The sequence below is a fragment of the Schistocerca piceifrons genome, chromosome 10 (assembly GCF_021461385.2).
Source record: "Schistocerca piceifrons isolate TAMUIC-IGC-003096 chromosome 10, iqSchPice1.1, whole genome shotgun sequence".
Taxonomy (NCBI): Eukaryota; Metazoa; Arthropoda; class Insecta; order Orthoptera; family Acrididae; genus Schistocerca; species Schistocerca piceifrons.
The window spans coordinates 42,327,409-42,341,532 of NC_060147.1; the positions used below are offsets into that span (position 1 = coordinate 42,327,409).

Here is a 14,124-nt window from a genome sequence, read left to right on the forward strand (position 1 = left end):
TTCTACCTTTTCTGTCTCTGTGATGCTCGATGCCCTAATTGTAGTCGTTTCTGACACATATAGAGCTTCAGGTAGTACCACTGTACTGTAGTGCGTGAGTTTCTCCTGTCTTGAGATGCTCCTTTAATTGTAGTGCGTCCGTGCAAGTTTGTACGCTTTCTGAAGTTTTTCTGTTGGTTCTGTATTGGCTGCCTTGTTTGAGTCTCCTATTTGTATGTATTCGCAATATAACTGATATAATCAATATAATTAATAATAATCAATATAATTAATATTATGAGAACAGGCAATAAATAAACGTTTACTCTTATTTTACTTTTATTTGATAGAAATACTTGCAAAATGTTTCACAGTTTGGAATTCGTAGTTTATGACGTGAAACTTCAATGATGACAAGTTTATAAACTTTTTGACAGTAACACATGATGTAAACTGCTACACATTTTTGTCTAAGGGTTTGAAAAAACCACTTCCCTTTGCAACACGGAGGCATGGGTTCTGTTCTATGCAGTTCGTTTTACTTGTGCTTATGCAGCGCCCATATTGACACGATCGATATGAGAAAATGTCGTGCATTGTGCTCCAGTTACCGTGTATGTTGTTTCGCTTGTACAATATAGGTTTTGGGTAACGCTTGTACATTTTCCCTTTTTTGAGGTGCCTAAACAAAAAAATGGCTCTGATCACTATGCGACTTAACTTCTGAAGTCATCAGTCGCCTAGAACATAGAACTAATTAAACCTAACTAACCTAAGGACATCACACACATCCATGCCCGAGGCAGGATTCGAATCTGCCACCGTAGCGGTCGCTCGGTTCCAGACTGTAGCGCCTAGAACCGCACTGCGTGCCTAAACAATTTTCTAACAGTGTCTGACAATGAAAAATGGGCTCCTCTTGCTGCTTGCACTTATCATAACTTGCATTGTTCTGGTTTTCACACTAATGACAGAAGCCAGCAGCTGACAACTGAAATTTCTGCAAAGTGCAGCAAACAGTGGCGAAACGCTACTCATACCATAATCCTGTAGCACAGAACAAATGTGATATTCTTTTAGGCTTGCATATAAAACACAAGTATAATATGCATCGAAGACTCCTCATAAAAGCGAAAACATAACACAGCGGGTGCACAACAGTGTCCGGTCGAGGCTAATGTTGTGGAATAATTACCTTAGTCTAACAGTAGAGCTAGCACAAATATAATGGAAAATTATTATCGACAGACATGAGATTGCTGGTAACTTTCCATGGTGCAGCACAATCTACTCCTTTTCAAACAACTGTACAGAACCGATTGCCGAAAAACTCAGTTTAACATAACTAGGATTCAGTGAGATAACGAATTCTTTACAGACGAATGGAAAAACTGGTAGAAGCCGACCTCGGGGAAGATCAGTTTGGATTCCATAGAAATGTTGGAACACATGAGGGAATACTGACCCTACGACTTATCTTAGAAGAAAGATTAAGGAAAGGCAAACCTATGTTTCTAGCATTTGTAGACTTAGAGAAAGATTTTGACAATGTTGACTGGAATACTCTCTTTCAAATTCTGATGGTGGCAGGGGTAAAATAGAGGGAGCGAAAGGCTATTTACAATTTGTACAGAAAGCAGATGGCAGTTATAAGAGTCGAGGGACATGAAAGGGAAGCAGTGGTTGGGAAGGGTGTGAGACAGGGTTGTAGCCTCTCCCCGATGCTATTCAATCTGTATATTGAGCAAGCAATAAAGTAAACAAAAGAAAAGTTCGGAGTAGGTATTAAAATCCATGGAGAAGAAATAAAAACTTTGAGGTTCGGCGATGACATTGTAATTCTGTCAGAGACAGCAAAGGACTTGGAAGAGCAGTTGAACGGATTGGACAGTGTCTTGAAAGGAGGGTATAAGATGAACATCAACAAAAGCAAAACGAGGATAATGGAATGTAGTCGAATTAAGTCGAGTGATGCTGAGGGTATTAGATTAGGAAATGAGACGCTTAAAGTAGTAAAGGAGGTTTGCGATTTGGGGAGCAAAATAACTGATGATGGTCGAAGTAGAGAGGATATAAAATGTAGACTGGCAATGGCAAGGAAAGCGTTTCTGAAGAAGAGAAATTTGTTAACATCGAGTGTAGATTTAAGTGTCAGGAAGCCGTTTCTGAAAGTATTTGTATGGAGTGTAGCCATGTATGGAAGTGAAACGTGGACGATAAATAGTTTAGACAAGAAGAGAATAGAAGCTTTAGAAATGTGGTGCTACAGAAGAACGCTGAAGATTAGATGGATAGATCACATAACTAATGAGGAGGTATTGAATAGAATTGGGGAGAAGAGGAGTTTGTGGCACAACTTGACCAAAAGAAGGTATTGTGGTTGGTAGGACATCTTCTGAGGCATCAAGGGATCACCAATTTAGTACTGGAGGGCAGCATGAGGGTAAAAATCGTGGAGGGAGACCAAGAGATGAATACACTAAGCAGATACAGAAGGATGTAGGCTGCAGCAGGTACTGGGAGATGGAGAAGCTTGCACAGGATAGAGTAAAATGGCGAGCTGCATCAAATCAGCCTCCGGACTGAAGACCACAACAACAAACAACAACAACGAAGGCATGGTGGTTTCGTCTTGACAGAACTACATGACACGATTTCAGCTGGCGCAGAGTGGCGACATAAACATGAAACTACACTCCTGGAAATGGAATAAAGAACACATTGACACCGGTGTGTCAGACCCACCATACTTGCTCCGGACACTGCGAGAGGGCTGTACAAGCAATGATCACACGCACGGCACAGCGGACACACCAGGAACCGCGGTGTTGGCCGTCGAATGGCGCTAGCTGCGCAGCATTTGTGCACCGCCGCCGTCAGTGTCAGCCAGTTTGCCGTGGCATACGGAGCTCGATCGCAGTCTTTAACACTGGTGGCATGCCGCGACAGCGTGGACGTGAACCGTATGTGCAGTTGACGGACTTTGAGCGAGGGCGTATAGTGGGCATGCGGGAGGCCGGGTGGACGTACCGCCGAATTGCTCAACACGTGGGGCGTGAGGTCTCCACAGTACATCGATGTTGTCGCCAATGGTCGGCGGAAGGTGCACGTCCCCGTCGACCTGGGACCGGACCGCAGCGACGCACGGATGCACGCCAAGACCGTAGGATCCTACATAGTGCCGTAGGCGACCGCACCGCCACTTCCCAGCAAATTGGGGACACTGTTGCTCCTGGGGTATCGGCGAGGACCATTCGCAACCGTCTCCATGAAGCTGGGCTACGGTCCCGCACACCGTTAGGCCGTCTTCTGCTCACGCCCCAACATCGTGCAGCCCGCCTCCAGTGGTGTCGCGACAGGCGTGAATGGAGGGGTGAATGGAGACGTGTCGTCTTCAGCGATGAGAGTCGCTTCTGCCTTGGTGCCAATGATGGTCGTATGCGTGTTTGGCGCCGTGCAGGTGAGCGCCACAATCAGGACTGCATACGACCGAGGCACACAGGGCCAACACCCGGCATCATGGTGTGGGGAGCGATCTCCTACACTGGCCGTACACCACTGGTGATCGTCGAGGGGACACTGAATAGTGCACGGTACATCCAAACCGTCATCGAACCCATCGTTCTACCATTCCTACACCGGCAAGGGAACTTGCTGTTCCAACAGGACAATGCACGTCCGCATGTATCCCGTGCCACCCAACGTGCTCTAGAAGGTGTAAGTCAACTACCCTGGCCAGCAAGATCTCCGGATCTGTCCCCCATTGAGCATGTTTGGGACTGGATGAAGCGTCGTCTCACGCGGTCTGCACGTCCAGCACGAACGCTGGTCCAACTGAGGCGCCAGGTGGAAATGGCATGGCAAGCCGTTCCACAGGACTACATCCAGCATCTCTACGATCGTCTCCATGGGAGAATAGCAGCCTGCATTGCTGCGAAAGGTGGATATACACTGTACTAGTGCCGACATTGTGCATACTCTGTTGCCTGTGTCTATGTGCCTGTGGTTCTGTCAGTGTGATCATGTGATGTATCTGACCCCAGGAATGTGTCAATAAAGTTTCCCCTTCCTGGGACAATGAATTCACGGTGTTCTTATTTCAATTTCCAGGAGTGTGTATTAAAGCAGAAAGTGTAGAAACATCGCAGATTGGGTGTGAGCAAGGCAATACAGCCAGTCCGGCAGGAAGGAAAACGATATCGGGACACCCACCTTCGTGTGAGGTCGGGTGGATAGCAATATGATTCCCATGGGAGTTCACAAGGCATCAGTACTGATTATTTGAGGAGCAGCATATCGGTATTCAAGCAGTGTCGTATCTGAGAAGGTTCTCGATTATTTCAAAGAGTCCTTGCTACTTTACTGTCAGAAAATTAGGAAGATACTACGCAAAACATTTAACGATTCGTCGGGCAACGGTTTTTGAGCGGCGTCTTTTATCTGGGAATTACACATCTGCAGGAGTCTTCCAACAGTGCTCACTCCTGAAATTCCCACTGCCTCAGTTGTAAACAGCATACAAGAGCACTGATTTGTTGGGGTTTACGTTAAAGTCAGTAAGATCGTTAAAAATCTCAGATATGTCAGTTGATCATGACCGGGCCAAGTGTGGTGTCACCGCCAGACACCACACTTGCTAGGTGGTAGCCTTTAAATCGGCCGCGGTCCGCTAGTATACGTCGGACCCGCGTGTCGCCACTATCAGTGATTGCAGACCGAGCGCCGCCACACGGCAGGTCTAGAGACACGTCCTAGCACTCGCCCCAGTTGTACAGCCGACGTTGCTTGCCATGGTTCACTGAGAATTACGCTCTCATTTGCCGAGTCGATAGTTAGCATAGCCTTCAGCTACGTCAATTGCTACGACCTAGCAAGGCGCCATTTATCTTTTGCTGGTTCTCTTATAAAGCCTATACCGTCAGACCTATGTTCTCCAATTATGGAATAAAGTTAAGTATTCTACCAGTTACCTCCTGTTTGCTAGTCTTATTTCTCTGACCTGTTCCAGACCTCACGACCGTTTGCGTGAGCTTTAACAGCGTGCATTTCGGCCTCCTCAAGAAACACGATGTTGGCACTTATGTCAACACCCCACCAAATATTTCACGAAATAAGCGTCAAACAAAACAACTACAAAGATCGAAACTTCTCTAGCTTGAAGGGGGAAACCAGATGGCGCTAAGGCTGGTCCGCTAGGTGGCTCTGCCACAGGTCAAACGCATATCAAATGCGTTTCTTTAAATAGGAACCCCCATTTTTATTACATATTCCTGTAGTACGTAAAGAAATATGAATGTTTTAGTTGGATCACTTTTTTCGCTTTTTGATAGATGGCGCTGCAACAGTCACAAACGTAAGCCTCACAATTTTAGACGAACAGTTGGTAACAGGTAGGTTTTTTAAATTAAAATACAGAACGCACGTACGTTTGAACATTTTGTTTCATTTGTTCCAATGTAATACATGTACCTTTGTGACCTTATCATTTCTGAGAACGCATGCTGTTACAGCGTGATTACCTGCAAATACCACATTAATGCAATAAATGCTCGAAATGATGTCCGTCAACCTCAATGCATTTGGCAAGACGTGTAACGACATTCCTCTCAACAGTGAGTAGTTCGCCTTCCGTAATGGTCGCACATGCATTGACAGTGCGCTGACACATGTTGTCAGGCGTCGCCGGTGGATCACGATAGCAAATATCCTTCAACTTTCCCCACAGAAATTAATCCGGGGCCGTCAGATCCGATGAATGTGCGGGTCACGGAATGGTGCTTCGACGACCAATCCACCTGTCATGAAATATGCTATTCAATACCGCTTCAGCCGCACGCGAGCTATGTGCAGGACATCCATCATGTTGGAAGTACATCGCCATTCTGTCATGCAGTGAAACATCTTGTAGTATCATCGGTAGAACATTACGTAAGAAATCAGCATACATTTAGATTGCCATCGATAAAATGGGGGCCAATTATCCTTCCTCCCGTAATGCCGCACCATACATTAACCCGCCAAGGCCGCTGATGTTATACTTGTTGCAGCCGTCATGGATTTTCCGTTGCCCAATAGCGCATATTATGCCGGTTTACGTTACCGCTGTTGATCAATGACGCTCCGTCGCTAAATAGAACGCGTGCAAAAAATCTGCCATCGTCCCGCAGTTTCCCTTGTGCCCTGTGGCAGAACTGTACACGACGTTCAAAGTCGTCGCCATGCAATTGCTGGTGCATAGAAATATGGCACGGGTGCAATCGATGTTGATGGAGCATTCTCAACACCGACGTTTTTGAGATTCCAGATTCTCGCGCAATTTGTCTGCTGCTGATGTGCGTATTAGCCACGGCAGGAGCTAAAACACCTACTTGGGCATCATCATTTCTTGCATGTCGTGGTTGATGTTTCACACGTGGCTGAACACTCCCTGTTTCCTTAAATAAAGTAACTATCCGGCGAACAATCCGGACACTTGGATGATATCGTCCAGGATACCGAGCAGCATACATAGCAAACGCCCGTTGTGCATTTTGATCACAATAGCCATACATCAACACAATATCGACCTTTTCCGCAATTATTAAACGGTCCATTTTAACACGGGGTAATGTATCACGAAGCAAATACCGTCCGCACTGGCGGAATGTTACGTGATACCACGTAGTTATACATTTGTGACTATTACAGCGCCATCTATCACAAAGCGAAAAAAGTGGCCCAACTAAAACATTCATATTTCTCTACGTACTACACGAATCTGTAATAAAAATGGGGGTTCTATTTAAAAATAAACGCAGTTGACATCCCTTTGACCTATGGCAGCGCGATCTAGCGGGCCAACCATAGTGCCATATGGTTTCCCCCTTGAAGCTAGACGAGTTTCGTTGTTTGTAGTTTTTTCGTTTGATGCTTATTTCGTGAGATATTTCGCCCATTCACTATCAGCGGATCACCCTATATATCAGTAGAGCTTTAAGTATCTGACGTATGGTAAAGCACAGCCTTTTGCAGTACATCTCTTGTTAATGTCCGTAAGGGCGAAACTGCCATTGTGGAAATAGATAACTTTTACATTCAATGGTGACAATGATGATTTTTAATATTATGGTTATTTATTCATTCGTATCTCATTATGATAGTTAAAATGGCTGGTTCAAATGGCTCTGAGCACTATGGGACTTAACTGCTGTGGTCATCAGTCCCCTAGAACTTAGAACTACTTAAACCTAACTAACCTAAGGACATCACACACATCCATGCCCGAGGCAGGATTCGAACCTGCGACCGTAGCAGTCCCTCGGTTACGGACTGAGCGCCTAGAACCGCTAGACCACCGCGGCCGGCTATGATAGTTATGTAATGATAATAAATGTAACTCTGTTTTGAGGTGATGTTTTTATTGTGGGCTCTATCCCCAGGGGAAACCTTAAAAGGAACCTGCAGAGAGTGTTTAAGCTCTTTCATTTCTCACATTAAGTTCATCTCACAGCTATCTTCACAGGTTCTGTTCTCTAACTCTGCAGTTTGAGAACACAACTGCTGGAAAAGGACAGCACATACAGAAAATAGACACACATCAGTGGACAGAGCATGTCTCTAAGCTTTTATCTGACATCACCAGTGCACTGTACGGATGCCGTCCGTGAAGCAGCAAGAGCGCAATTCGCCAGAGTCACTGACATCGACTGCCCAGGACAGGGCAATGTCAGTAGCCCACGTTGGAAATGTGCTCATTGTGTTGCCTATCAATGGGCGCAGACTAACTCGTTGTGACAATATGGACTGGATAATTTATGTCTATCTGTTCTGGCATGCATGCCCTCTTGTGGACCTACACCATTGCATGTATTAGCAATCGAAACTTGGAGTGGTGGTGTATCAACAGATACGTTTCATTTGTATTTACATCTTGTGGTTTCAATGCAGTCGTTTGAATCCCTAGAGGTACTTGTGAATAATTGTGTATGCGAGTATATGAGGGTTGGAGATAGAGTAGTGCCAACACTATCTCATACTAAAATGTAGACTTTCACGGCCGTAAATACCATGTCCATTATAATTATCCGGGCTGTTATGCCGTGGTCGGTTGATGAATTCTGTGTTGATTACCAACGTTTCGTCTCCGACTGCGGGAGACATCTTCAAGGGGGTCCGTAGCTCGATGCAAGGTCCAACACACCCACTGGCTCGCTACTGACTGCCGCTAAATTCCGTGTCCGCGCGCCCCCGCGCCTCGGCGTGACGTCACGTATTTTAAAAACGTCAGTGCAATTGGCCGCTGTCCGCTGCCGTCGATCGCCGTTGCCATCACCCAGTAGTGGACGGGTGGTACACATCTTCTTCAACACCGGCATCCATATACCGCTTAATTTCACGCCCTCCTCCTTTCGGTTTAAATTATTTGGATGTTTAGCGATTTCGGTTGCCTCCCTGTAGAGCCTTTCGTAATATCCGCTTGTGGCCGCTAGTACTTGCGTCTCCTCGAAACGAATATTGCGGTTCCCTGGCTGGAAAGCATGCTCCGCAACAGCTGATCGTTCCGTTTCTCCTCTTCTACAATTTCCCTTGTGCTCTTCCAAACGTTTAGAAACAGTTCTTTTAGTGGTACCCACATAAACATCACCACAGCTGCATGGGATCCTATACACTCCAGCTTTTTCCAATGGTTTGCGAGCGTCCATGGCAGGCTTAAGGTATTCCTGTATCTCTCTGGTGGGCTTGTAAATTACGGTAATATTCCGCTTCGTCAAGATCCTCCCTATTCCTTCCGTTACATTTGTAACAAACGGCAGGAAAACCTTAGATTTTGCAGTAGCCTGTACGTCAGTATGATTTCTGCGTGGCTGCCTCAACGCATGTTTTATTTCGGCGGACGAATATCCGTTCTTCTTTAGTGCATTGTGGAGATGTTCCATCTCAGCGTCGAGCAACTCAGGTTCACAAAAATTTCTAGCTCTGTCCGCTAACGTCTTGATAACACCCCGCTTCTGTTGTGGGTGGTGGTTCGAAGACGAAACGCCGGCCGAAGTGGCCGTGCGGTTAAAGGTGCTGCAGTCTGGAACCGCAAGACCGCTACGGTCGCAGGTTCGAACCCTGCCTGGGGCATGGATATTTGTGATGTCCTTAGGTTAGTTAGGTTTAACTAGTTCTAAGTTCTAGGGGACTAATGACCTCAGCAGTTGAGTCCCATAGTGCTCAGAGCCATTTGAGGACGAAACGTTGGGAATCGACACAGAATTCATCAACCGACTACGGCATAACAGCCCGGATAATTATAATGGACATAACACTACCCCAACATGAAGGACATGTTCCAAATGGCATGCACACCGTCCGTAACTGTGAGCGGCAGGTCAACTGGAGAAGTGCGCTGACCAGTGATGGCTGTGTAAGAGTCGCCGGCCGGTGTGGCCGTGCGGTTCTAGGCGCTCAGTCCGGAACCGCGCGACTGCTTCGGTCGCAGGTTCGAATCCTGCCTCGGGCATGGATGTGTATGATGTCCTTAGGTTAGTTAGGTTTAAGTAGTTCTAAGTTCTAGGGGACTGATCACCACAGAAGTTAAGTCCCATAGTGCTCAGAGCCATTTGAACCATTTGAACCCACTACGCACTGATTCTATATCCTCGACCTGTCTTTGCAGACCAGCCACTTCCTTTACGGCTAACCATATGAATTTTATCCTGCGACTTAACTATTCTACCCGCATGTAGTGTGTGTAGTGAATGAAGCCAGGGAGGCCAGTCGGAGGTGGACTCACCAAGACGTCTCCGAGCTCCTGGTCGTCCTCCTGCTGCTGCACGTGCCTCTGGCAGGCGTCGAAGGCGGCGCTGTCCTTCCTCAGGGCCCTCATGTCCCTCGGCTCCAGCCTCACGTCGGCGTGCCACGTTGACAGTCCAGATCTCTGCACACATACACGAAAACACGCACTCCAGCCACTCTGGATACCTCTTTCCACATGCTGCATCTTGCTCCTACGCTACGGACCATTAAAGTTTGCTACATCAAGAAGAAATGCAGATGATAAACGAGTATTCATTGGACAAATATACACTCCTGGAAATTGAAATAAGAACACCGTGAATTCATTGTCCCAGGAATGGGAAACTTTATTGACACATTCCTGGGGTCAGATACATCACATGATCACACTGACAGAACCACAGGCACATAGACACAGGCAACAGAGCATGCACAATGTCGGCACTAGTACAGCGTATATCCACCTTTCGCAGCAATGCAGGCTGCTATTCTCCCATGGAGACGATCGTAGAGATGCTGGATGTAGTCCTGTGGAACGGCTTGCCATGCCATTTCCACCTGGCGCCTCAGTTGGACCAGCGTTCGTTCTGGACGTGCAGACCGCGTGAGACGACGCTTCATCCAGTCCCAAACATGCTCAATGGGGGACAGAGCCGGAGATCTTGCTGGCCAGGGTAGTTGACTTACACCTTCTAGAGCACGTTGGGTGGCACGGGATACATGCGGACGTGCATTGTCCTGTTGGAACAGCAAGTTCCCCTGCCGGTCTAGGAATGGTAGAACGATGAGTTCGATGACGGTTTGGATGTACCGTGCACTATTCAGTGTCCCCTCGACGATCACCAGTGGTGTACGGCCAGTGTAGGAGATCGCTCCCCACACCATGATGCCGGGTGTTGGCCCTGTGTGCCTCGGTCGTATGCAGTCCTGATTGTGGCGCTCACCTGCACGGCGCCAAACACGCATACGACCATCATTGGCATCAAGGCAGAAGCGACTCTCATCGCTGAAGACGACACGTCTCCATTCGTCCCTCCATTCACGCCTGTCGCGACACCACTGGAGGCGGGCTGCACGATGTTGGGGCGTGAGCGGAAGACGGCCTAACGGTGTGCGGGACCGTAGCCCAGCTTCATGGAGACGGTTGCGAATGGTCCTCGCCGATACCCCAGGAGCAACAGTGTCCCTAATTTGCTGGGAAGTGGCGGTGCGGTCCCCTACGGCACTGCGTAGGATCCTACGGTCTTGGCGTGCATCCGTGCGTCGCTGCGGTCCGGTCCCAGGTCGACGGGCACGTGCACCTTCCGCCGACCACTGGCGACAACATCGATGTACTGTGGAGACCTCACGCCCCACGTGTTGGGCAATTCGGCGGTACGTCCACCCGGCCTCCCGCATGCCCACTATACGCCCTCACTCAAAGTCCGTCAACTGCACATACGGTTCACGTCCACGCTGTCGCGGCATGCTACCAGTGTTAAAGACTGCGATGGAGCTCCGTATGCCACGGCAAACTGGCTGACGCTGACGGCGGCGGTGCACAAACTCTGCGCAGCTAGCGCCATTCGACGGCCAACACCGCGGTTCCTGGTGTGTCCGGTGTGCCGTGCGTGTGATCATTGCTTGTACAGCCCTCTCGCAGTGTCCGGAGCAAGTATGGTGGGTCTGACACACCGGTGTCAATGTGTTCTTATTTCCATTTCCAGGAGTGTATTATACCAGAACTGACATGTGATTACAATTTGGGTGCATAGATCCTGAGAAATCAGTATGCAGAGCAACCACCTCTGACCGTAATAATGGCCTTGATACGCGTGGGCATTGAGTCAAACAGAGTTTGGATGGCGTGTACAGGCACAGCTGCCCATGCAGCTTCAACACGATACCGCAGTTCATCAAGAGTACTGACTGGCGTATTGTGACGACGCAGTTGCTCGTCCACCATTGACCAGACGTTTTCAATTGGTGAGAGATCTGGAGAATGTGCTGGCCAGGGCAGCAGTCTAATATTTTCTGTATCCAGAAAGGCCCGTACAGAACCTGCAACATTCGGTCCTGCTGAAATGTAGGGTTCCGCAGGGATCGATTGAAGGGTAGAGCCACGGGTCGTAACACATCTGAAATGTAACGTCCACTGTTCAAAGCGCCGTGAATGCGGAAAAGAGGTGACCGAGACGTGTAACCAATGATACCCCATACCATGATGCCGGGTGATACGCCAAACACGGATGCGACCATCACGATGCTGTAAACAGAACCTGCATTCATCCGAAAAAATGACGTGCTCCCATTCGTGCACCCAGGTTCGTCGTCGAGTACACCATCACAGGCGCTCCTGCTGTGATGCAGCGTCAAGGGTAACCGCAGCCATAGTCTCCGAGCTGATAGTCCGTGCTGCTGCAAACGTCGTCGAACTGTTTGTGCAGATGGTTGTTGTCTTGCAAACGTCCCCATCTGTTGACACAGGGATTGAGACGTTGCTGCACGATCCGTTACAGCCATGCGGATAAGATGCCTGTCATCTCGACTGCTTGTAATACGAGGCCGTTGGGATCCAGCACGGCGTTCCGTATTACCGTCCTGAACCCACAGATTCCATATTCTGCTAACAGTCATTGGATCTCGACCAACGCGAGCAGCAATGTCACGATACGATAAACCGCAATTGCGATAGGCTACAATCCGATCTTTATCAAAGTCGGAAACATGATGGTACGCATTTCTCGTCCTAGTGCTAGTGATACACAGCTTCTTCTTCCTATCGGTTAAATTTCGCGTCTGTAGCACGTCATCTTCGTGGTATAGCAATTCTAATGGCCAGTAGTGTATATTACATCTATGCGTACTTTGCAAACCACCTAATGGTACATGGTTACCACATATCACTACTAATTCCCTTTCCTCGTAAATGGTGCAAGGGAGGAAACACTGTCTATATCTTTCCATATACAGGGAGCGAAAGGCAATACACAATTTGTACAGAACCCAGACGGCAGTTATAAAAATCGAGGGGCATGAAAGAGAAGCAGTGGTTGGGAACGGAGTGAGACAGGGTGGTAGCCTATCTCCAATGTCATTCAGTCTATATATTGAGCAAGCAGTAAAGGAAACAAAAGAAACAATTGGAGTAGGAATTAAAATCCATGGAGAAGAAAGAAAAACTTTGCAGTTTGCCAATGGTATTGTAATTCTGTAAGAGCTAGCAAAGGACCTGTAACAGCAGTTGAATAGAACGGACAGTGTCTTGAAAGGATGCTTTAACATGAACATCAAAAAAAGCAAAACGAGGATAGTGGAATGTAGTCGAATTAAATCCGGTGATGCTGAGGGAATTAGATTACGAAGTGAGACACTTAAAGTAGTAGATACGTTTTGCTATTCGGGGAGCAAAATAACTGTGACGTTCGAAGGAGAGAGAATATAAAATGTAGACTGGCTAGGGCAAGGAAAGCGTTACTGAAGTAGAGAAATTTGTTAACATCGAATATAGATTTAAGTGTCAGGAAGTCGTTTCTGAAAGTATTTGTATGGAGTGTAGCTAAGTATGGAAGTGAAAAATGGACGATAAATAGTTTGGGCAAGAAGAGAATAGAAGCTTTCGAAATGTGGTGCTACAGAGGAATGCTGAAGGTTAGATGGGTAGATCACATAACTAATGAGGAGGAATTGATCAGAATTGGGGAGAAGAGGAGTTTGTGGCACAACTTGACTAGAAGAAGGATTCGGTTGGTAGGACATGTTCTGAGGCATCAAGGGATCACCAATTTAGTGTTGGAGGGCAGCGTGGAGGGTAAATATCGTAGAGGGAGACCAAGAGATGAATATACTAAGCAGATTCAGAAGGATTTAGGTTGCAGTAGTTATTCGGAGATGAAGAGGCTTGTACAGGATAGAGTAGCATGGAGCCCTACATCCAACCAGTCTCTTGAGTGAAGACCACAACAACAATATGTTTAAGTGGTGTGTCATTTATTAAATCTGTTTGGGATGTATTGTTAATGTTGTAAGTCACAGAACTTTACGGGAAGTAAATTTTACATATTTTTAAATCTAGTTGGATAACGTCGCGGGCGGTAAAGCCATATTACGTCCATCGTGCACCATCTTGTACCTTGAAACAGAATACGGTCTTTTGCCACGAAACGTGCGATATTTGCAAATGAACTGAGTTTCGTTAAAATCTTATAAATTTTATGTGTCTTAAAAATGGAAATTTATTTTAGTTTCCAGTAGCTTCTGTTTTGAAATGTATTTAACAGCTGGTTTTTAATGACACTTCTGCTTAGTTTGATTTCACTTACTGGTTGGCTCAAATGGCTGTGATCACTATGGGGCTTAACATCTGAGGTCATGAGTCCCCTAGAACTTAGACCTACTTCAACCTAA

General features: G+C 47.0%; 1 protein-coding gene across 1 annotated transcript in view; it reads right to left on the minus strand.

Annotated features, from left to right (window-relative positions):
• The window catches only part of LOC124718672, a 237,470-nt gene that overhangs the window by 192,884 nt on the left and 30,462 nt on the right, over positions 1 to 14,124 (minus strand). Inside the window, exon 3 of the mRNA XM_047244298.1 lies at positions 9,737 to 9,880. Coding sequence (XP_047100254.1) covers positions 9,737 to 9,880 — 144 coding nt within the window. The remainder of the gene's footprint in view (positions 1 to 9,736; positions 9,881 to 14,124) is intronic.